The sequence below is a fragment of the Wolffia australiana genome, chromosome 1 (genome assembly GCF_029677425.1).
Source record: "Wolffia australiana isolate 7733 chromosome 1, ASM2967742v1".
Taxonomy (NCBI): Eukaryota; Viridiplantae; Streptophyta; class Magnoliopsida; order Alismatales; family Araceae; genus Wolffia; species Wolffia australiana.
Window position 1 is genome coordinate 2,039,235 of NC_135835.1, and position 17,432 is coordinate 2,056,666.

The 17,432-nt window shown below is 43.3% G+C and overlaps 2 protein-coding genes and 1 non-coding gene across 3 annotated transcripts; 1 reads left to right on the top strand and 2 right to left on the bottom strand.

Moving 5' to 3' along the window:
• Window positions 1–8,069: 8,069 nt before the first annotated feature.
• On the bottom strand, window positions 8,070–8,142 carry TRNAA-UGC (transfer RNA alanine (anticodon UGC)). The gene has a single exon. It is a non-coding gene; the product is annotated as a tRNA-Ala (tRNA).
• Window positions 8,143–8,191: 49 nt separating this feature from the next.
• Window positions 8,192–11,361, top strand: LOC144701094 (U-box domain-containing protein 12-like). Its single transcript, XM_078572793.1, has 4 exons — window positions 8,192–8,506; window positions 9,094–9,210; window positions 9,289–9,714; window positions 9,797–11,361. Exons 1-4 carry the CDS (start codon window positions 8,207–8,209, stop codon window positions 11,063–11,065), a joined length of 2,112 nt encoding a protein of 703 aa, XP_078428919.1. The 5' UTR covers window positions 8,192–8,206; the 3' UTR covers window positions 11,066–11,361.
• Window positions 11,362–12,508: 1,147 nt separating this feature from the next.
• On the bottom strand, window positions 12,509–14,448 carry HAP2 (hapless 2). The gene has a single exon (XM_078586251.1). It carries the CDS (start codon window positions 14,444–14,446, stop codon window positions 12,509–12,511), a length of 1,938 nt encoding a protein of 645 aa, XP_078442377.1. The 5' UTR covers window positions 14,447–14,448.
• Window positions 14,449–17,432: the final 2,984 nt, after the last annotated feature.

The following is a 17,432-nucleotide window of genomic DNA, read 5'->3' on the forward strand; positions in this document are numbered from 1 at the left end:
TGCTTCATCTCGACACACCCCAGGAAAGTACTCCCTCTTCCATGAATATATGTTTTAGACTGATGAACTCAAAATTAAGGTATTTAAATATTATTTTTATTTTATTAAATCAATAAAAAATCATCAACCTTGAAACTCTCAAACTAATTTGACTATTAGTGACAAGAACAGTTTGTTTTCATGGGGAACAGATACTAGGATCTAATGTCTTTTAAAATGGTAAAAAGGGGTTATTAGTAGATATTTCTAAATTAAAAATAAAATGACATGAGAAGGGTGAAAATTAATGATCATATAAGTGATGTATATACATCATTATGAATTTATTGAAATAGAAATAATATATAACTATGACAAGTAAATTAAATAATGATGGATAATATGTATAAATGTGATGAACATAATCTGATGGATAGAAATACATGGGTAGATTTGGATGTGTGCCAAAGAATTGATGGGCATCTAGAAGAAGATGATGACATGAACATAAGGAGAAGACGATTTCAAGATCAAAGCAATTTTCCACATCATAGGAGCCCCTCCACTTCTCTTTCATCATTTAACTTAAATAAAATACAGGCAAAATAAAACTTTGTGGACCTAGAAATCATTTTATTTTATTCAGCCTACTAGAGTAGAGCCAATTGGAAGATGATATTTATATGTATTGAGGAGGGATCTATTTCTAGAGGTGAGGGTATTCATGGATAGATAAGAGAGAAAGAGAGAGAGAGAGAGAGAGAGAGAGAAAGAGAGAGAAATCTACCCTAAAGACTTCAGCCCAGAACCCCTACATCACTTTATAAATATTTCTCAGCCATCAGATTTCATGTCTTCACATTGATCCCATACTGCATTCCCAGAGTACTTAATAATCTTTAAAATATATATATTCCAACTTTTAAAAACTAACATATTTGGGTATAAAATCAGAATGCTCTAATAAATATACTCTGACATAGAAATTATAGTCATGAATTTAACGTCGTTAAATTATGAATGTATGTATTCTGACAAAAAAGCTATTTTGTTTACCAAAAAATAATATGATATCTAATAGTTCCATAAAATACCAAAAAATTCGTAAAAATAACAATGTCATTCAAAAGATAGATTAATCCTTTAGCCATGGTAATAAAAATATCTGATCATTTTATTGCAAATAAATATATAAAATTGATGACATTAATATTATAATTATTGTGTTATCATATATCTACATCCACACATCATAGAAAGAGCTTAAAATCCGCCTATCTCCTGAAATCAGCATCTATCTTGTCAAATTATTTCTTGATCAAATATCTAGATACCACATCCCATCTTCCAACTATGGCTCATGGACTCCAAGAAGAACCATCTTAGCAAGATCTTCAGCAATTGCCACAAGGAGTGAAGATGATTCCTTGCCTTCAGCATCAGTAATGTGGGTCTTCTCCTCCTTGTGTCTGCAATGCTCATATATAATTTCTAATTTTGTTAAAATTGTAACATCTAACATTGGATTTGTCATGATTCTACTCTTCATTATCTACCTCCACTCTTCTTCCATGATATCCTATTCCTTTGTCTTGACACAACCTCTACCATGACCATGTCTTCTCCCACCAGAACAGTATTCATCATACTTCTCAGTCTTCCCCACCGCCTTAGCCTCAATAACTTGCTCCTATATTTTGACTTTACGATACATCATCTAGTCCTCTTGAACTTTGAGAGATCCAACTGCTTCCTCCAAGTTCATGATGTCAACGTTGGTGAACTCCTTAGTGGATGTCGTAATAGAATCAAAATTCTCACCATAGTACAGAGGAATTGGGTGATGATGAACATTTCTTTAATGAATTCACCAAGGCTTCCATACTTAGTCATGAATTCCAAGAATTTTCTATCAAAAATTTATCATATTTTAACCATAAATATTTTTCATACTGCTTTATCATGGATTAGATAATGTTTTTCGCTTGATCTATGTCCTTCTTACTGCACAAAATCTCCGAATGTATCCTTTGCAATTTTCTTGGTTCCAACCTGCTAAGAGATTCCTTTGGATTTATTGAAGAATAGTTGAAAATGCATGCTGATCTTTCTTCCTCGACACTGATCCTAAGAGCATATTAGACAACAGAATAACTCCATCATCATGGCCCAATATGAGTAGTTAAACTTCAAGAAGCCAATCATTGTTACAAGATATTTTGTGGCTGTTTATCCCCTCTCTATTTCGATCAGATTTGCTCAGATACCACATGACGGGTATCACACTGCCCACATCAATGAAAATAGAGAAGATCTGTCAACATTCAATGATAAACTCTGGTATTCCTCCATGTCATTATTACGAAGGTAATATGACACACAAAACCAAAAGCTATTGTTTCACCGGGGAAAAGATTAAACATAAATAGAATGGAACAGTTGTGGTGAACACTGACTATGTCCAAATTTTTCTCTTCTTTTCCTGCTGATGTAATGGGTTGACACCAAATAGCATCATCATATAAATCTATACTGGTATCCATTCATAATATATGTTACTATTATTGATATCCGTAATGCACCAGATATGATAATTCTATTAGATTATATAGTGGTTTGGCACTATGTAGCACTAAGATCTGTTATCATTGATTCGTGCATTCATTATAGCTATCAGGACAGGAGCCATTAAACAAGCTTATTTCGAATCTTTCCATGTACCATTGACAATAAGTTTCAATGGAGTATAAAAATGTAAATACATGTTTGAGAATTCTTATAAAAAAGCTATTTGGGTGTAAATTTCAGTTATTGTGTTACTTATATTACTCTAAATTTTACATTAGTTTTTCAATTCATTGACATTCATTTGTCTTACTTTAATTTTCCTTAAATGTGATTTTATATTAATTTGAATTCAATATCTAGGTGGATATATCACTTCCAAACCGACTTTAGGGCATCATAAGATATACCAGATAATTCTCTAGGGTTAAGAGATATGAAGACCAAATTCATGTACCTGGTGCCATAAAGTATCATTAAAATACAAGACAAAATAAAGGAAGATGATGCGATGAAGTCATAGACCAAGGTGTTGGGTTCAAGAGGCCTTTACATGGATGAAGAAATCAATACATTCCATTGTGGAAGACTTCAGTGAAATGGTACGACATCAATAAAACCATGAAACAAAGTACCTTTTCATGGATCGCATCCATGATTTCTTGGATTCCAGAGTGAGACAAGTCGAGCTACTCAAATGTGAAGCCTCTAGATGTATCGATGCGATCCTCGGCACGTCAGATATCCTCCTCATTGACGAACCCCATTCTGGTTCCATCGTCGTCGTTACACCGTCCCAACCGCATCGGACATAGAGAGGGTGCATGGGAGAAGGGTGAAGAAGGGTAAGGCCCCTGAACAATTCTGGCCTAGGTGAATTTTTTTCAGGGCATCCCCTATTTATACTAAGTCGGTATTTTTTAGAAAAACCCCCAAAACTTAAGTATATCTTTCGACGTCCAAAAGATCATTTGCGCATGACTCTATAGGCCCATGTATCAGTCTAGTTAATGACTCCAGTGGCCCAATAACCTTTACTGGCCTTCCAAATTAATTAACTATATCATAATAGAGATTAATTAATGTCGGATCGATTTAACCCAATTGATAGGTTGAGTCTCCAACACGTGGGGTGCCAAGCTACACCTCGTGTTCTAGAAAATATAAAGGAGTGTGTATCGACTCACTCGTGAAACTTGTTCATCATCAAATATCGTGTGCGTATAATTCCTCATCCATTGGATGCTCCTAGGATGACTTAGATTATGTTCTATTGTCAAATCCTAATCAGTCATCAGAGTTAGTTATGATGCATTTAGAAATCATCGGAGAACTCTTCTCTGATATTTTACTGCCTTGGCCAAGGACTTCATCGCATTGTCCTCCTTGAGTTATTACCTCTTATGACGAGGGTGGGCAATCCAATCTTGACCACTCAATTGTCTTCGTGTACTTCTTGATGCACCCTAACTAAGACCATTTAGAATCCCATGATTAGAGACTCGTTGGTCATAGTCAATATACAACCGTCCATCCACAATATGTCTTTGGTGTCTTAGGTCTAATGATCTGATGAAGGACCATGCCATCAAACATGCCCCGACTCGTCATCAACCTCGTCGCGAGGCCCGGACCGATGTGATGAACCCGGGCTTTCACTACCAGGTTTCAAAACCACGTCTCCACCATGTTGTTTTCTCGTGTTCGTGCTGCTTTATTATCATATGGGGGCCCCTCACGGTTTTACGGGCTCTGTTTTATGTCGTTATTTTATTTTTGTCATCACAGACTGCGGGGGAGACCACACCTGCGTGTGTACAGCCTCCCCACCCCCCCTAGAGTTTGTATCATTTTCTTTACTATGTTCTGTCACACCTTTAAGGGGGGGGAGAAGCCATGCTGGACTTCTTTTGTTCCCCCCCCATGAAGGTCCCTTTAGAGGGGGGAAAGCCCACTAAGCTTCTCCCCCCCCCCCCTCCTTCTAAAGAAGGCCCATTAGGGCACCTTTGCCCCCCCCCCCCCCCCCCCCCCCCCCCCCTCTTTATCTTTTCACTATAACGGGGAGGGGGAGGCCATCATGTAGAGACAGACATGTCTATCGTGAATGGAAAATACCAATACTTTTTTTTTTCTTGAGTTTCCCGGTCTTCAACTCCTCCTTTCCCCTCTCCCTCGTATTCACTTTCCCGTCTGCTCCCATTCCCACCACCATCATCTACCAGAAGAACTCTCCTTGAGACCCCCTGGTTAGCATCCGTTTCCACCTCCACCTTCTCCCCCCCATGAAGGTCCCTTTAGAGGGGGGGGAAGCCCACTACGCTTCTTCCCCCCCCCCCCCCTTCTCTTTATCTTTTCGCTATAAAGGGGAGGGGGAGGCCATCATGTTGAGACAGACCTGTCTATCGTGAATGGAAAATACCAGTAGTTTTTTTTTTCTTGAGTTTCTTTAGGGTTCCCGGTCTTCAACTCCTTCTTTCCCCTCTCCCTCGTATTCACTTTCCCGTCTGCTCCCATTCCCACCACCATCATCTACTAGAAGAACTCTCCCTGGTTAGCATCCGTTTCCACCTCCACCTTCTCCTATCCCCACTTCTTTCTTCCTCCTCGTTTCTTCCCTAGGATCCCACGTTCAGACCCTCCCCTGCCTCAGAACAAATTTCCGACGCACAAGACCTTCGGACAGATGGCTCGGGAGCGTAGCCCCCCCCTTTGTCGTCGTCCAGGGATCGAACCGGGAATTCCCGCCCGCTGTCACCCCCGACGTATTCAGAACGGGTTCTCTCATTCCTTCCTCTTTTCTTCGCCACTTCTCTCACATCGGTGGTGCTGCTCTTCCATCAACGGCAGAGCCAAAAGGGAACTCAGCAGATGCAGGAATTGGTCGTCGCCAGTTGCACGGCTGGTACCTCTCGGAAGTCTCAATACCGCGTCCCGGTATTTCGTGGAAGCGTTGGAGCCTCGCCTCAGTTTGGGCTGCGCATCTGAACCCGCCACGATCCCTCGATTCCCCCCGTGGTGAAGAACGGAACTGCCTCTTTGAATCTTCCACGTGCAGTCTGCACGGTGTGAACGCACGACACTAGCAAATTTTTTCTACTCCTGCGTCTCCTCCTCTGCTCGCCGACTGCTGCGCCCGTTGAAGATTGCGCCCGCGCTACGGTCACCTGATCCTTTGCTCGTCTCTCACTTGGGCCTTCAAAGAGCTGGGGTTCTAGACTTACGCTTTGGATGCACGGACGCCCGAGCTTCCCCTCAAACTTGCGCTTCCACTCCCCATGTTCAACTCGCACCCCTTAGTCAATAGCAGCATGATTACTTCGTTTTGTGCCGGGTTTTGACTGCTCCTATGCCGTGAGATACCTGTGTCGACTACATAGGATTAGCCATCGTGTCAAGATAGAATATTCCTTGGCGTTAACAGATTAGTTAGCTATCAGCGACGATGAAACGTATCCCATTCTGTCGGTCTTCGAACTGATCCCCCGGATTATTGGGGAGTCTGGACAAGGCTCGACATTCCCCGGTGCCGCCCCTACCCTTCGTCCCGCGTCAGTGGTCCCTGCGTTCTCTCGTTCGATTTTCCCCCTTAAAATTTGCTTGCATCTATAACTACTTCGCATTCTGCTCATCATAGCTACTTCAGTGGTGCAACGCGACGACTTGAGCACGTCGTGTTACATGATGATCACTTACACAACCGTGACGTCAATCAACCTGATTAACAGTTTGGTATAATACAATTCAGGGATTCGTACGGATCAATTTAGTGAACTATTTCTACTAAAAAGCACCCACAATCTATCATTAATGTGTCTACACTAATGGCTATAGGACCAACAAAACTCATCATATGAGTGAGGCTAGATAGTGTTATTCTATCCAGATACTTCGATGTCCTTCTCGCATATCCTTCAAATAGGAATATTAAAAATACACGCTTAAAGACTAGTGATCTCTCTATTATAATTTCATCATAATTCACTAAGTTTGATCATGTATTCATGAACTTCATTATAAGCATCGCAGGTGCATTATAATGAATATGTTCTATTTATGAACATGGAATGAGATGTGGAATGTGTGATTGGCTTGCCGACCACATATATTTACATCACAAGGTAGTAGGAATACAAGAGAACAAGTTTTAGGATGACTTCTCAATGCACAAGTTCTAACTAGAATTATCAAACGGGTTTGATATTAAACCATACACAAAGTCATGTGGATGTTCCATAAAAGGGTTCATGAACCTCTCGTACCTTTGTAGTATGATTGGTAGCTTGTCACGTCACTTGTTGGAAATCAAGCCTATCGAGTGTGTTAAAACCATCATTTATTACTTGATCTATTTGTTTGATTCAGTTAATTAATTAGCTTATCTTATAAAGAGTAATTTGGGTAATGGAGTCATTAACTACTATAATATTTATTAGACGTCAGAGAATATAATTAAATTACAAGCATTTTCCTGGAAAAAATACCAAGTATGAAATGGAGGAATCACCAAACTAAATAAGCCCATGCTAACATTTCTTTGGGTGCCCCCTCCTTATCCTTCTGTCCTTAGGCGCCCTTCCCTCTCTAACAATGGAAATGGTGAACAAATCATTTAATCAACCTGAAGTAGTGGCGGTTCTTATCGAGTTGAAGACAAAGAGGATTGACATGCTGAAGGTCAGTTAGTTACATCGAGAGGCCAAACAGGTTTGGATGATTTAATTGAGGAACCAAAACGATAGTCTTTTTAATTTGAATTAAGATAAGCTGATCATTGTTTTCATTTAGTTTTAGAGACCATTGTCTTGATATATGTTACTTTTCTTTTATTTCTGTTTAAGTGTATTGGATTTAGATCACCAATCATGTCCACAAAACGCAACAAGAACTTGCGTAGTGAACTCTCATTGATCATAATTTCATCAATACATTTTATTCATCAATAATATGCATGAATAAAAATGGATTATATGTGCATGCATATCATTTTTTTGTTTATAACATTCTGGATGACCATAGTTAGTTAATGAATCTAATTCAGTTTAAACATAAGTCTGTATTTGCATGAAGCATTGTAATCGAATATTGATCGTATCCGTATTTATGTTTACGCTGAAGAAAAAATGATCATCATTAATAAATTTGACGATCATTTTTAGGGGACGTCAATTTGCGAATAAACATTCTACATTTTGAATGAAGAATGTTTCTACTAAAAGAATGATTCTACTACCTACCTCAAAGAAAAACAATCAAAGCACGGGATAACCTACCTTAATCAGGGCACGCTAAGAACTTACATTATATCCAGTGTCATTAGCGTATAAATAAAAATAGTTTCTATTTTATGAAGGAAACATCCGATCCGTCCTTTTCGGCACATTTATTATGGATGCAAGTTCGAAAAAAACATTATATAAATTAAATATAGATGCTGAAAAAAATGCAAGAGAGAGACATCCAATTTGTCCACTTCCACGCGCTTACTTCTGGAGGAGTTCGGGGAAGAAGGATTTTGCAAATAAAAATGGAGATGCGGGGGATCGAACCCCGTGCCTCTCGCATGCAAAGCGAGCGCTCTACCATTTGAGCTACATCCCCTTTGTGGAAATAAGTGGCAAATTATATATATATTTATAAAATTTCAAGCCTTATATGGTCTAGCATGCGAGTCTGCCTAGCTGCCGGCTTGGGTATGGAGATCGACGAGAAGGGTCTGATCCAGGCGTTGAACGAGATCGTCGACGACGTTTCTTCCATCCCCGACTACCGAAATGCTTTCAAGAAGCAATTTTGCAATCTCTCCCGACGGCTTAAGCTGTTGGCCCCGATGTGCGAAGAGGTCAGAGAGAGCGGGGATGCGATTCCCGCTGAGACCTTGGAAACCCTCCGCCCCCTTTTAGCTGCTCTGGCCTCTTCCAGGGAACTTCTAAGATTCGGAAGCGAGGGAAGCAAGATCCGTTTGGTAAGCGCCATACCACAACATTGCATCTTCTTTTTTGGGCTTATCACAAAATCCCGGCTTTTATGCCTGAATCTATGATGATTTCTCTATGTTTTGCCTCTCTTATCAACCTGGCCCTATTTTTCGGTTCTTTGGTGCTGTGGTTCTTGCGAAAGTTGTTTACTTTTTGTATTTTTGTTGAAGCTCGAGGATTTTGAGTCATGTTTTCGTGTCTTTACCGAATCCATCTTATTCAATGGATCGATGAATTTTTTTCCATTCTAATGATCCATTATTCTTGCCCCACCAAGCAATCGTTGATCCCTTCTCGTTGGGAAATTTCCTCTCACGATCCGGAGCATAAACAAGTTTATCTGCTCGCCGGTTCTTTTGCCCCCTTGAAATTCGATCTTCCTGTTGAGCCCAACAGAAAAAGGTTTATTTCATTGTCGCTGAAAAAGGATGATTTCTGGTTTATGATTTCTGATCGTTGTATTTTTCTTGTCTGAATTATTTCTTTTACGCGTATTAATGAAACTCAAAAATCCATAAGGGAATTGAATGAAATCACTTTTCTCTCTAGCCATGTGTAATTTGATCTCCTGCAGGTCCTAGAAAAGGATGAGATCTTGAAAAAGTTCCAATCGTTGACCAGTCGGCTAGAGCAAGCTTTAGGGAATATTCCCTTGGACAAGCTTGAAATCTCAGATGAGGTCAAAGAACAGGTATGATAATCTTTCTTGAAGATCATTATCGGGATCAAATCTCCATCTCATTCGATCGCGTTCTTTTCACATGTTCAGATCGAACTGGTTCATTCCCAGTTTAAGAGAGCCAAGGAACAAATGGACACACCAGACATCGATCTGTACAATGAGCTCTTATCTGCCTATGAAAGCAACGCCGACATAGACCCAAACATCCTCCGCAGACTAGCTGAAAAGCTACAGCTCACCACCATTTCTGACCTCAAGCAGGAATCTCTTGCTCTACATGAGATGGTTACGAGTAGCGGCGGTGATCCCGGGGAGAGGATAGAGAAAATATCAATGTTGTTGAAGAAGATCAAGGACTATGTTCTAACTCATGACCCGCAGATGGGCGCCCCCTTTCCCCTGAAAGCCACCTCCTCTGATGCAAAGTTCAGCTCTCCGATCATCCCCGACGACTTCCGATGTCCAATTTCCTTGGAGCTAATGTGTGATCCTGTGATTGTGGCTACAGGACAGGTTCTTAAACTCCTCTCTATGCCTAATTTATATTGATTTACCTTTTTTCCTGGGAATTTTATCAATTTTTACTCTTACGCAGACTTATGAGCGGACTTACATTGAGAAATGGTTGGGGGCTGGCCACAACACTTGCCCAAAGACACAGCAGCCGCTCTCCAACACTTCCCTCACGCCAAATTATGTGCTACGGAGCCTGATCGCTCAGTGGTGTGAGGCCAATGGCGTTGACCCTCCAAAGAGGGCGGTCAATTCTCAGCCAAAAGCGCTGTGTTCCAGTACCCACCCGGACATCGATGCTCTGCTTCATAAGCTGACCTCCCACAGCGTAGAAGACCAGCGAGCCGCTGCTGGTGAGCTCCGGCTCCTCGCCAAGCGCAATGCCGACAACCGAGTCTGCATTGCCCAGGCCGGCGCTATCCCCTTTCTGGTCCGCTTGCTTCCCTCTGCAGACCCCCGCACACAAGAGCACGCCGTCACTGCCCTGCTCAACCTCTCCATCTGTGAGGAGAACAAGAAGACCATAATCATGTGCCCGGGTGCTGTTACTGGGATAGTCCATGTGCTCAAGAGGGGGAGCATGGAGGCAAGGGAGAACGCGGCTGCGGCGCTGTTCAGCCTCTCAGTGGTGGATGAGAACAAGGTGACCATCGGCGCATCTGGGGCAATTCCGGCCCTCGTCGCCCTGCTGGGCGAGGGGAGCCAAAGAGGGAAGAAAGATGCCGCCACAGCATTGTTCAACCTGTGCATATACCAAGGAAACAAGGGCAAGGCTGTGAGGGCCGGAGTTGTGTCAACGTTGATGGCGCTGTTGACGGAGCCGTCTTCGGGGATGATGGACGAGGCCTTGGCGATCATGGCGATCCTGGCAGGCCACCAAGAAGGCCGGGCTGCAATTGGAGCTTCCAAGGCTATTCCGGTGCTCGTGGAGGTGATCGGAAGCGGGTCGCCGAGGAATCGAGAGAACGCGACGGCGGTGCTTGTTCATCTGTGCTCGGGAGAGCAGCAGCAGCAACACCTGATCGAGGCGCAGGAGCATGGCTTGATGGGTCCTTTGCAGGAATTAGCAAAGAACGGCACAGACCGAGGGAAGAGGAAGGCGTTGCAGCTGCTCGACCGCATGAACAAGTTAATTGAGCAGCAGTTGAAGGCAATTCAGGCGCCACCGGAGACCCCGGCTGTCACTCCAGCCCAGCTCGAGGCATCTTTCGCCTCCGCTGCCACCGTTGCCACCGCCGCCGACGCCGGTCCATCTCAGTCGCCAGATCCGACAAGCGAGGGCCAATCTTCAGACACGGATGCTCAGTCCCAGGAAGGCGAGCCAAAGCTTCCAGCTACCCCAGCTGACTGACTCCAGAGGCCTGTTGGTTACCTCGAGCCCGCCATTTTCGCCGTGGTCAGAGGGGTGATCGTTTGGAATCCGCGCTGGTGGAAGATCGCTTGCGCCGCTGATTCGTAATTTTCGATCTTATTTTATTTATGTTTTGATTCTATATGAGATTGTGGTCAATGCGGTTGCGTCTCGCTCTTGCTGTCTGCATACAGCCGCCGCAACTCAAGAGGAGAGGCGACTTGCTCCCACTGTATTGTGTACAAGTTGTCGAATGATTTCCGCTGCTACCATAATGAGTGTATCATTTTATTCAATGGTTTTGACTTAGCCGCCGGAGTTATAAGTTTCCTGTTGGCTAGTCTCTCCTCAATCGCGTTGGTCCATAAAGATATACGCTTCTCTGAGGGAAAGATGAGAGGGGGGGGGGGGGGGGGGGAGACTGAGTGCGGTGAGAAAGTTGTGGGCTCAGACATACATCGGAACTTGTCGCTAAAAAGAGGGCCAAGGGAATCTTGATCACTTTACATCCCACTATATTTTCCACTGACTCTGCATCAGTTGCAGCAAGGATGTGATAAAGGGAGTAGCCGGCACAACTCACAATAAGCCCTCTCTCTCTCTATGTGGCTTCCCCTCTTTTTCTCGCCTCCCCTCCCTCCCTCGCCCACTCGACATCTCTCTGGCTTCCCCATCTTTCTCTCGCCTCCTCTCCCGCTCTCTCTCCCTCTCTCTCTCTCTGGCTTCCTCTCTCTTTCTCTACCTTCCTCTCCCTCCCTCTCTCGCTTCCTCTCTCTTTCTCTATCCTCCTCTCCCACCTTCTCTCACTCTCCATCTCTCTCGCTTCCTCTCTCTTTCTCTCCCCCCCCTCCCTCCATCACTCAATCTCTCTCCCTTCCTCTCTCTTTCTCTCCCCTCCTCTCCCCTCCTCTCCCTCCCTCCCTCACTCCATCTCTCTCGCTACCTCTCTCTCTCTCTCCCCCCCTCTCTATGGCCTCCTTTCTCCCACTCTCGTTTCCTCTCCTCCCTCTCTCGCTCTCTCTTTTTTCTCTCTTGCTCTCTCTCTCTTTATCTCTCTTGTTCTCTCTCTCTCTCTTTATATCTCTTGTTCTCTCTCTCTCTCTCTCACTCTCTCTCTCTCTCTCTCTCTCTCTCTCTCTCTCTCTCTCTCTCTCTCTCTCTCTCTCTCTCTCTCTCTCTTTCTCTCTTGCTCTCTTTCTCTCCCTCTCTCTTGCTCTCTCTTTCTCTCCCTCTCTCTTGCTCTCTCTCTCGCTCCATCTATCTATTAGTCTATCTTCATTTGGCTTTGCCTCTTGATTGGAGAATGATCGCCTAAACTTATGACGTAAAAACCTCACACTTGATAAAAACAAAGAAGCAACTTTTACCCTAAACACAGTATCATACAGAGGCGCACAAACTGTAATAAACAAATACACAATATCGATACAAATTCTCATCGATTCAACGAGGTTTTCTCCGGCGCCCGTGCTTGTGCTTGTGAACCTTCCGAGCAGGACGGATGCGGCGGCCATTGTCTTCATCCAAAGCCCACGATGCCTCACGTTCCTGCTGATATCGACGGCGTTGACGGCCATCTCCAACGCGCAAGTGCGAGTGATCTTCACGACGCCGGCGCTTCTTTCTACGCACGCGGTCGTCCGCCGGAGAGTGAAACCCACTCCGCTTACCTTCCCACCAGTCGTAAACAGGATCGAAGAACCCCTTCTGGTGTAAGAGCCACAAGAGCACGGTGACTGACGGGAAGATGGCGAGAAACAACAACAACAGACCAATCCAGCTCGCGCAGACGTATCGCAGGTGGCACGCGAAGTCGAAGAAATTATCGCATTTGTTGCATGATTTACCCGTGAAGAAGTCCCCCAGACCTTTCCACAAGGAATTCCAGAAACCTTCGACAGCTTCGAAGAAACCCTTGATGCCCCCTTTCTTCTGGGAATAACTCGCAACGATCTGAGTTCCGTTGTCAAGAACAGTGGCTGTTGTCGTAAACTGGCACTCTGCTCTATCGATCTCGCTGAATTCTGAATCTTTGAGTATCGCTGTGCATTCGTATCTTGCAGCCTGGTCGGTATTTGGGTAGAGCTTGAAGGAACGAGTGATGAACTCGCCCGGTTTCATGATGAAAAACTGCTCCTCTGTGTGGATAATACCTCGTACGCATTGAAATGTGAGCCCATAAGAGGCCTCCAAGGAACCGATGTTCTGGGCTGTTATTTTCGCTATACCAAATTGAGTAAGCGCTTCGAAAGTTGGAATACTGACGTTTACGATCTTTCCTGGACTCTTCTGATATACATACTCTATGTCGTCAGCACTCAGTTCAATCAATAGATTTGTGTTGAGAACCTCGGAAATTCCGATTGAAAATGAATGTGTTCCTGCATTTGGGTGCTGGTTGATCCTTTCAAACCTCCCTTCAATTACGTATTGAGGTGTCTGGTTGCGGCTTATTCGATTTTGATCAGCTTCCCAAAAGTCAGATAACTGGTTGTGCAAGCAGCTCCATAAAGGGGATGAACAAAAGTTTGGCTGCTCCCGATACGCTTCATAACTTACTCCGATTTTGTTGCACTCGAGGCCATCCAAGGTAAATCTTACTCTTTCCAGAAGCATCCACTTTGAAAGATTATTAGCAGAGCCTTTTGATGGATCTGAATCTACCCCTCTCGGCATTACTAGATAAAAGTCTTCAAACGATGGAATATTAGTATATCCGACGTAATCACCGACCAGGCTAACCCTCAAAAACTTATCTTCTGATAACACAGTCCTGTTTTCAGGTCCGACGACCACCTCTGATGCTGTCGACCCTTTCTGCACTTTAATTCGAACGCTGAATCCAACAGTTCTCCTCCCAATACCAAAAACGTGGAACCATTCGCCTTGGAATCTAACACAATGCGCAGTGTTTGCCTTCCCTTTCAACAACTTATCAAATACGTTTCCGCACGAGGATGGAACTCGACGTCTGGGTCCGCAAGGACAGCAGATGGGCTCGGTTACCTCAAGAACACGACCATTTTCATCTCGCAATCCCTCACATATTTGAAGAACTTTGGCGCTTGAATCGGGCTCGCATTTTCTCGTCTTCACAAAGTATTCTTCGGGCTTGTATGGAACGTCGCGGATGTAGGTAAGTTCGTAGAGAGCATAAGCGGCGGATTTGTTGATGGTAATCGTCGGTGGTGATCGAATTGCTTGCATCTTCTTCGTGGAGTTCTCCTCCGCTTCGACTAATTCCGCCACGATGAAAGCTTCCCCGCCACTCGACCCACTGGGAACTGCAAGGTCGACGACAACCTTCTTGCTGCACTCAAGATCGTCAGCGTCAGAGGACTTGACACAGTTCTCCAGCCGCGATTTGGAGAGGATCTCCATGCCTTCAGTCGTGCCGGCTTTTCCAAAGAGAAGAAAAGAACAGGCGAGACAAAGAAACTTCAGTCTCGCCTTTGAACATTTAAGCGCTGGCGGGTCACCGGAGATGGCCATTTCCTTTCTCCAGAATGAGAAAGGATGCGATAGAAGGGGAGGAAGGAGGCGACGGTTCTGCTTGGTTATTGTTAACCGTCACTTGGACGACGGATTGGATAGAAAATGAGAAGGAAACTGATAGAGATAGAGGGATGCACCATGATACATGTAGATAGAGATATAGATACATATACAGATAGAAATGTTGAGACAGATATGGAGAGATTGAGAGAGGGATGAATAAACGGGCACAGAGAATGATATAGGTACATTATACAAAGCTATTGGAGGAGCGAGATGGAAATCGACATATGGGGAGAGAGTGAGAAAGATAACTAGGCAGACTGAAACAGAGATAGATATACTGTAAACAAAAGTTATAGCAAATGAATTTCTAGTTTCCATTTGTTGGCATGATTGCCATCCATTTCGTCATCTCCATACCCACTTCTAAACCCCGCTTTGTTAATTTTTCATCGTCCTCAGCATCCACCCTTCATGACTAGGGTGTGACGGTCGTGGTCGGAAGTTTTTTGGCAAAACTTAAACCTTACCTAAACTTCAGTCTGGATCCCGTCCATTCTTGTTCGGTCCCAGTTCAGTACAGTAGGTCCTGGTCTGGTTAGGTTGACTAGTCAATATCAAAGTCAAAGTAGTAAATTTAGGTTGATGTTTATATTGTATATCCACATAATGAGCTTTAGAACTGTTGGTAATGAATTCCCCTTCGGCTCCCTTCCATTCTTTGCCCACTCTCTAGGTCTTTCTCCCTCCACACCTCCCTTTCTTCACACAGAACTATCGGGTGACAAGAGAAGGAAGAAACTTTCAAATGAAAAAGAGGTTTTGATGGGTTCTTACATCCTACATTCAAAGAAGAACTCTACATCAAGTGGGTGCACAGAGATGCTCAAATATATGGTGGCTACGTCAAGCTCAATAGAGACATCTCCGGCTCAGGTCCGGTTCAACCATTGGACCAAAATCTGTTTGACCAACCGGTCCACCCTCAAATGGAGGACCTATGGTCCTGGTTCGGTCTGGTCAGACCCATCCCCGGTCCTAAATGCCCAACCCTAGTCATGACTATTCTATTGTTTGTGGCATATATGGTCAAGTGCTTCATCATCGGATACTTGAAGTGTTGTTTTTAACTCTTAATTTCAATGATATAAAGACCCAATATTAACCTGAGTAATAAATTTCTAGGACATAGTCAACTAAACAGAACTTCAACTGAGTAGAAGCCCATGATTGTTCTAGTCCCAAGCATGAACAAAGAGTGAGATCCGGAAAGTCCAGAAAATGCAGCTATACCTTTTCTTTTGGAGCATACTAAAGAGTCAAACTCGACATATATAGACAGTAAAAATCTGCCTTAACATAATATTAGACTTCCAATATAGGTTACTCTTTGAACCTATACTCATTAACAGAATTCGTGGTCATGATTCAACCTAGGTTCAAAAAAATGGGATGAAAGATAAACGCCCAAGATTTTATCAAGATAGGATAAAAATAGATGGTTAGGATTACATGTAGACAGGATCCTTATCATGTACTATCTTTATAATAGATAATAACCAACATCTAAAATTTATAAGACCCTTGATTCTTGCTTCCCCTCACTCTCTCTCCTCCTCTTACTCCTCATCTTGTTCTTCTAGAGTTCTCTTCAAAAATTTCAACCCCCGTGGACAGATATTTAGGGAATGTAGAAATTTATATGTGAATTCAACATTTTCTAATTGAATATATTTTGCATTTTCATTCTAATCTATTTCTCCCATCTTAGAGCTCATGAAGAGATGGCTAATCCAAAGGAAAAGCAAGAAAAGTCGTTTCTATATAGAAGAAGGTGATCTCGATGTCGAGCTGGAATGGTCTGGATGCTGAGTTGGACTACGAGAAGCCAAATGGATTCACATATTATTTTCAGGAAATTATAACATGTATACAATTTGTAAATTTCAAGTATTCCCCTTCACTTTTGAACTTAAATTACTTTCTAAAACTTCCTTGGAGGCTTCTTGGGGACCTTGTTGTTGGGTTCTGAATCTATGATTTATATGACCCTTTAGCAATTTGTGCAACAGATGACAAATGGAACAGTAACATATCTTTAAAAAAATGAAAAACTGGATGATCAAATCGCCTTTCCACTTATCAGTCTGAGATTTACTGGTCCCTCCTCTGTGTTTAGCTGTTCAAGCATCCAACCTCTTGACATGTCTACTCAATCCTCCTCCATCTCGATGAGGTCCATTATTGATTCATGGGGGCCCATCGCACCAACCAGGACTCAGGCCACCAACAACCACACCACGCAGCTCGAGACAAGGTCGCAACCCGGCTTCACGTACTTGGCATAGTCAATGACTGTGAGCTATGCATTTATTTCCTTGTTTTTATTTTTCTGAACGATTCAGATTGGGCCGTTGTGCTTGGGCTAGTCTGTTGTTATTTTTATTTCACGTTGTTTGATGTACTTTTTAGGGGAAAGCACGTCACGAGATGGTTTTCCCCTATTTTGGCCCCACTTGGGTATCCTCCTGTCCCTATATAAAGGAACGGTATGTCCAATAGAAGCCTTGGAGAGAAATTGAATCAAAGTTGAACCTTGTTTTTTTTTCTTTGGGTTTTCGCCCTCCTCTTGGAGGTAATTTTTGTTTTCTAGAGTAGAACGTGGGGATCGCCTACGACATGAAGCCATCCCCACGTCGAGATCACTCTATGAAGGATTGCCCATCATCATCGCGCCCACTCTGTATCTGTTTCTTGGAGCCTGCATCAAGAAGTAGACTTCTTGGCCGTGTTGCGGTGCAAGAACCATGAAGAACGGCCTTCTTGGCATTGTTATGGATATTGGCTGCCGCCACCGCTGCCGTTGTTG